This window comes from Pygoscelis adeliae, unplaced genomic scaffold, assembly GCF_000699105.1.
Source record: "Pygoscelis adeliae isolate BGI_AS28 unplaced genomic scaffold, ASM69910v1 Scaffold222, whole genome shotgun sequence".
Taxonomy (NCBI): domain Eukaryota; kingdom Metazoa; phylum Chordata; class Aves; order Sphenisciformes; family Spheniscidae; genus Pygoscelis; species Pygoscelis adeliae.
The window spans coordinates 785,436-792,306 of NW_008824309.1; the positions used below are offsets into that span (position 1 = coordinate 785,436).

The 6,871-nt window shown below is 37.9% G+C and overlaps 1 protein-coding gene across 1 annotated transcript in view; it reads left to right on the forward strand.

Moving 5' to 3' along the window:
• Window positions 1-6,871, forward strand: part of THSD7B (thrombospondin, type I, domain containing 7B) — a 282,324-nt gene that overhangs the window by 129,605 nt on the left and 145,848 nt on the right. The window contains exons 8-9 of the mRNA XM_009318936.1: window positions 434-668; window positions 2,852-2,967. Coding sequence (XP_009317211.1) covers window positions 434-668; window positions 2,852-2,967 — 351 coding nt within the window. The remainder of the gene's footprint in view (window positions 1-433; window positions 669-2,851; window positions 2,968-6,871) is intronic.

A 6,871-nucleotide genomic window follows, 5' to 3' on the forward strand; every position in this document is an offset into this window, starting at 1 on the left:
AACGCATGAATAGAGTACGAGTATTAGAAAGAGATGTTCCTCCTTGGGAAAGTAGCAAGGAGAATGAACATAAAAATAATGCTTAATTTGTCTTTAAACCTAATTGCATGTTTGCTGACTGATACTGGCATTTAAATGGAATCAACTTGGCTGTGTGTAGGAGTATCAATAAGGTAACTCAGAAATATGCTTTGCCTGTTTCTGTTTCCATTATGCTTTGGAATACAATTTTATGCAAGGCTAGTTTAATGGGGAAACAATATTTTAGAAGGTTGTTATTGCAGCCATAAAGGTCAACAGCTTTATTTATTTATTTATTTTAACGGGGGGGAAAAAGATATTAAGCAAACCTAACATTTTTATTTATTTTTCCATGTCTTCCTTTTGCCACGTGCCATAAGATAAAATATGATGTTCTCTTGACTCTTTCCAGGTGGAAAAGCCTGTCCTCCTGACCGTGCCCTGCAGGAGCACCGGGCCTGTAATGATCACCCGTGCGTGCATTTCTTCTGGGAAACTTCTCCCTGGAGCTCATGTTCTGAAGACATGCCAGTAACTGCGCTCAATGCAACCATTAACTGGAGCGGAGAAGCCACTTGTGGAGTGGGCATACAGACAAGGAAAGTCTTCTGCATAAAGAGCAGTTCCGGCCAGGTCACACCTAAAAGGTATTTAAAGAAAGGTTATTAGTGATTATTCGTAGTTACAGTACATGAAGGCGTTTTCAGCTAGCGTAGGGAATTTGCAGCTTTGAAAATAATTTCATTTCAGGACTGATTCTCCAGCTACTACTCCATCACGACTATGAAAGGTATACTAATGTGTAACAAAAATAAATAGCTAGCCCATTTTTAATTTTCTGTGTTAATCCAAGCAAAATGCATGTTTTTAGTGGTGTAGATTTTTTGCTCTAGCTCCTCTGTTATTCTAATTCACAGTTTTCTGCAAATATTTTTCCTGACGGACAGGTGTGAGGAAAATATAAAGTACATCTGAGTGTAACATTCATCAATACGTTATTAACCATGCTCTAATGAAATAGAAAAAGTAAATAGAGTTTGCATTATATTTACACCACAATAAGGCAGAACCATATGTGTGTTCTATATTGTTCAGTTGATTTATATAGCTTCTATAATGTGATACCGACACGACAAAATTATGTATTCTGCAGTACAAATAGTCTGAATTTTGCTTTGCTTTACTAAATGAGGAAAATAAGTAGACAGATGTTTTCCCTAATATAAAAAAAATCAAGACATTGCTAATTATTTTTGTACTGTTAATGAGTCTAGAGACTTACAGCCGAGTTTCATTTCTTATTGTAGCTCTTGAAACAATCCTGTTCGTATAAGCAGACTGCGTTGATTTCAGTAAAGTTAATTAAAATTCTTGAGGTTAATGAGATTAATTAAATAAAAGGAAAGAAATCTAGTACTCATTTATATCTAGAATCCATTGATATGCTGTAACTTTACCTAATTAAACATATTGTTTATAGAGCTATATAATGTCTAAAATAGTTGTTTGCCCCCTCCACTTCTGAGATGGTGTAAGGGGAAATGGGACTGAAGGGGGTAAGTACATATTCATGTGAAGTATGTGAAGGGAAAACAGAATTTCAGTGGTGGAAAAATCCTGTGAAAAGAAGGGATTTGTGTGCTGAGGACTTGAGAAAAGGGGCTCTCCTTGGCTTTGGTGTCGTAGTTTCAGTGCTGCAGCATTCCTCATGTAGTGGAAATGGCTGGAGCAGAAAGGACTGTTGAGTCCTTAAAAGAGCTTCTTATTGAAATTGTTTCTGTGGCTGCTGCGCTGCGTATTATTCTTATGGTGATAATCGTCTTAAAAATAAAAAACTTAGACCTCTAGAAGTCTTTAGAAAGGTGGTTCTAAGTGAAGGCATCAAACCTCCATGTTTCAGAGTTACCTCGTTACTGCCCGGGAGGGTCTGGACTGGTCTGGTGCTGGAGGGGAGGGCAGCCCTCCTCGCCATGGGCACCGGCTGTGACTATATTATATTTTATGTCTGAGTTCATGAAAACTGACCCAAAGTAATGTTGGGTTTAGAACTGCTGTGGTGAAAGTCTGCCGTGAATAGGGCTTCAGAAATGGGATACGTTATGTAAATAAATAACCTATGTGTGTTGGCATACCGAATTTTTTTGTATTCTGCATTTTTCCTGATTTCATGAAGAAAAATTACACCGTATCTGAAGAAGGTGCAAGGCACAGAAAGCCAAAGAGAACTAAAATTTTTGCAGAAAAATGTTTCAGTGTCTTCTGTTAGATAACAGAAATCTGCCCTTTAGGATAATCATGCTTAATGAGAAGACATGTCTCTCTGTATTTACTTTCTTTTAAATTATACCTCTAAGTATCTTATTACTACCTCAGTAACAGAATCATGACTTTAAGATTTATTTTCTTTCCTAGTATGGTTTAGTGGCATATTCCTCTTTCAAATGGGGTCATTTTGGGTTGCATGCATTACTAAGTATTTTTGAGTGATCTTTCTAAATAATAAAAATTAAAAAAGAGTAATTCCCTTTCTGCTCCCCCATTTGAAATGCAAGGTCTGCCTGATCCCAGAAAATTATCCCTTTTCCACCCTTTGAGTTTTTAAATATTAGCTGTCTGTGTCTGAAATTTTTTATTAGAATATGCATGACAAATTTTTTCATTTAGGAATTAAAAATGAATTAAAAAAATCACAAAATGAGGCTTGCTGTGAACAGAAGTGATATCTTTGGTATGGCAGTACGCTCACAGCCCTGTGAGAGTCTTAGGAGTAAAACATTTCCCTGTAGTTTTAATTTTTTATTATATTTTATCTTTGCGTTTGGATCAATAGATGCCCAGAGTCCGTCAGACCTGAGACCGTGCGGCCGTGTCTCCTCCTCTGCAAGACAGACTGCATTGTTACGCCTTTCAGTGAGTGGACTCGCTGCCCAACGGCATGTCAGCCTGGTAAGCCTTTAAGAAGAGGTCAAAATTTGTGGAAAATTTAAAGAATTAGCCTAGAAACGTGCGGTAGTTGTAGTTCATGTCAGTCTCATAATTTTTAGGGCATTCATCTGAATGTGGTTTGGACCTGAGGTGTTGTTGACACTGATGTTGTTGGGGGTGTGTGGGATCCTCGTGAGAAGATTTGGAGATTTAAGTTCTCTTTACCTGGAATAAATTCCTTCTGGGCTTCTGCCTTCAAAGTCAGAAGTCCAAGGCCCCAACGTTGTATGGCTATACATGGAATTGCTACCTTATATGAAATTTATTTCTCTTGACCAACCTTGATATATGTACAGGGTTGTGCAAATAACCCCTGTACTTTGTGGTTTTTCAAGGACCATATGTTTCTTTGATCTAGTTGGTTAGCTTTTGGACACTAGGTGTTTAGCAAAGTTTCTTTGTAATGATCTAGTGTTGGTTTTTGTGACAAATCTGTGTGTTTCATTAATTGTTCAGATGAAAGCCTTCTCAGTTATGAGAATGTTTCATTTTTGTTGGTGGCTTCCTTGCCCTTCAAAGATTTTGAGTGGATGCTCTAGCATAGTCCTTGTTAGATTTTACAGGAAAATGAGTTGCTTTCTAAAACAGTGAATCCTGTTTTAATTAGGAATTTATTTTTAGACTTTAAATGAACTGCCTATGGAGAAGAAGAATAAATTACCTGGTAAATTACTTTGTTTATTAAATAATAGTCTACAATTAAAATGAGAAGAAATTAATTATTTAACCTCCTTGGCAGTGTTATCGTTTTAATATAATTCTAAATTAAAACTTCTTAGATGGGGGAGTTCGCTTTTTGCTAGATCTGTTATTGATATGGCTGCATTGCAAGATTTTTTTTTTTATTTGTATTGTGCAATTAAAACCTCAGCACGATAATGAAACTTCAAAACCGCTATACATATGTGAGTTTTTAGGGGTTTTGGTTTTTTTTTTTTTTATAGGAAGTTGTATTTAATGAAAACAATGAAAACAAATTCACAGATGGTGAATTACTAAGCAGATCAAGCAGGAGCAGGTATTGCCTGGCAGATTTAAAATTAAATGTGTACCGGCATAAGATCAGAGCTTAGACAAACATGCAATCGCTAAATCAGGTTTACACAGAACTTTACCAGTTAAGCTGTTTGTAGTTTATCTGAGAAAATGCGTCCAACTTTACTATCTAACAATAAAACAGGTGACATTTTCCAAAAAAATTTAAATGTCATCAGACAACAGGCTGTCTTCTGGCGAAGGATTATCTCATACCTCAGAAGCGTAGACAGCGGTGAACTTAGGGCAATAACAGATGGATGGACAACATAATTCACAAAAGAAGTACAATTGAATCCAAACACCTGTTGGTGAGGCAGGAACAGGGAGGTTGTTGCACGTTATTGATTCTCTGCCATTTCAGATATTTAAAGGTGACAACTGTCTACCGCAGTCTCCTATAATGTATCTGTTTTAATGGGTCTTTGAGGATGAATTGAAACAAGAATCAAAGAATCGATATGGAGGTTTCAGAATATGAAATGGTTTGACTGAGCGGCATGTGGATTTTCCTCTGTCACCTCCATACCTGGTGGTGAAGGTGTCCTGGGGAGGTAACTGCTTTCAGCATGGATGATGTGCTCTCTGGTCTGTCAGCATAGATTCAAAATGGGGAGATTAAAAAAAGCAAACGCCTAACAATAAATACCATTTTTCATCTCCCTCCTGAGAAGAGATGGTACCTATAAGCACCTCTCCTCTTCTGGGCGATGGTTGTCCAGGGGGAAGGTTAGAAATGTCACTGTTGTTTAATTCTCTAAACAAGTTTATGTGAAATGCTAGGTAGTAACTGTCCAATTTATTTCCCCATGCCTTAAATCAGATTTGAAATGAGATGGGGTAAAAGTGGATAAAATGCATGGCGTGCCATGATAAGAAATTCCAGTGACCTCTACCTTGTGTCAGACAGTTTTTGTCACGGATCTGCCACTTCCAGTTCTCGTAAACAAACACTCAACCAGAGTTGGTCAAAGTTAAAGACTTACCCCTTCAAAAGCTCTTACCTACACAAAAATACTGAAGGCAGCTCTGATTTTGGTGACTAAAATCTTGGAGAATCTGTCCTTATTATTTGTGTGCTCAGTCTTGTGTTGACCAGACTCTGCCTTTCCGTCTGGTCGGGAGCAAAGAGGATGAAGCTGAACGTTTCCCATAAATGTCTGTCAGTGTTTAAGAGGCATTTGGACAATGCCCTTAATAACATGCTTTAACTTTTGGTCAGCCCTGAATTGGTCAGGCAGTTGGACTAAATGATCATTGTAGGTCCCTTCCAACTGAAATATCCTATTCTATCCTATTCTATAAAAGCTGGACCAGCTATTCTATCAAGATATAGCAGACTTTACAGTAGCAAGAAAGGACTTTGTCCCTCATCCGACAATGGTGATCTGCCTTTTGGAGGCCTGGGCAGGGTACTGGGGAAGCCATGGGGGACAAATGCAGAAGAAGTAAAGATGCAAGAGCAAGGGAGGAATGAGAATAGTGGTTTGATAGGAGTCGTATGGGTCTGCAAGGAGAGGATACTGGTGGGACAGGGAGGTGGGATTGGAAGCAGAGGTAAGGCACCCCCAAAATTCTCAAACAGCATTATCTGAGTTGCAAAGTCAAGGACGCAGAAGTTAAGATTCTCTTGAGATCCTGAGGCTTGATTTTTTTTCAGGAGGGCAAGCAGTCATAGCCATGCTTGAAATCAGCTGAAGTTCGGCTTTAAAAGGACATTCCTAGCTAATGCTAATACTCAGGAAAATCAGACTATAGCAATTTTAAATGAGATATAAAAATTATGTTCATTAACATTTGTAAGGAATGCTGTAGAAAAGCCAATGAGGAAATCCAATTTTGAAAATGGGGTTTGAATAATGTGCAATAAATGTTGAGGATAATTTAGTTTCGTGAGGTGAAGGAAATTACTGTGGGAAGCTCATTTAGATTTGGTACTGATTAATAGGAAGGAAATGGCTAAGATTCTAATGGTGGCAGATAATTTGAATGAAAATCATCACAAAGTGGTAGAGTTCACAATTCTTAGAAGAGAAGGATAGCAATATCAGTAAGACATTTAAAAAAAAGACAGACTTCAACAAACTCAGAGAATTGGTAACTACACCTCTTGGGAACGTGTTCTATGCAGATGGGAGTATAGAAGACCTGGAAGCTACCAAGGAAGACTGTATGAAGGGCTGAAGCCCAACTGGACCCTACTTTCTATCCTGAAACTATTACAAGAGCAAGCCAGTAGCACAGGGGAACAAGGTGTGTGTAGGTCTGTATACGACTTGCCTGTTCAAGCTTCAAACCATGAAGAGAAAACATCAAACACAGCTAGCTTAGCCCTGTTTCTAGCTTTTCTCATCATCAGAGCTGTTCAGAACCTTGTTTCCTTTTTGATTGTCACTGTTTCACCAAAATTAGAAACAAGCATGTAACTGAAGGTGAATTTAAAAATATAGTATAGAAATGAAGAATGCAAATTAAGCTATAGGAGGATATTAGATAACAAGAATTACATAAATGGATTAGAAGTAAGGGGAAGCTGAATGAAATATTTGTCCATTACTTACTGAGAAACGAGGGAAACACAACATGGGGAATGTGCAATTGCTGCTGTTGTTTCCTGTCTGCAGCCAGGAAAAGAATGGACTAAAGAATAAGTATTTCAATAAATAAGATGTTCCCATATCAGTAGGGCTGTGTGAATAGAGAAGGAAGTAATAAAGTAACACCAGAGCATCTAGTGACTATCTTCTGTGTGAGAAGTTGCTAAGTCCTAAGGAACTAACTAAAACTCAGTAATACCAAGACAAACCAAACCAACCAACACCCCCCCCCT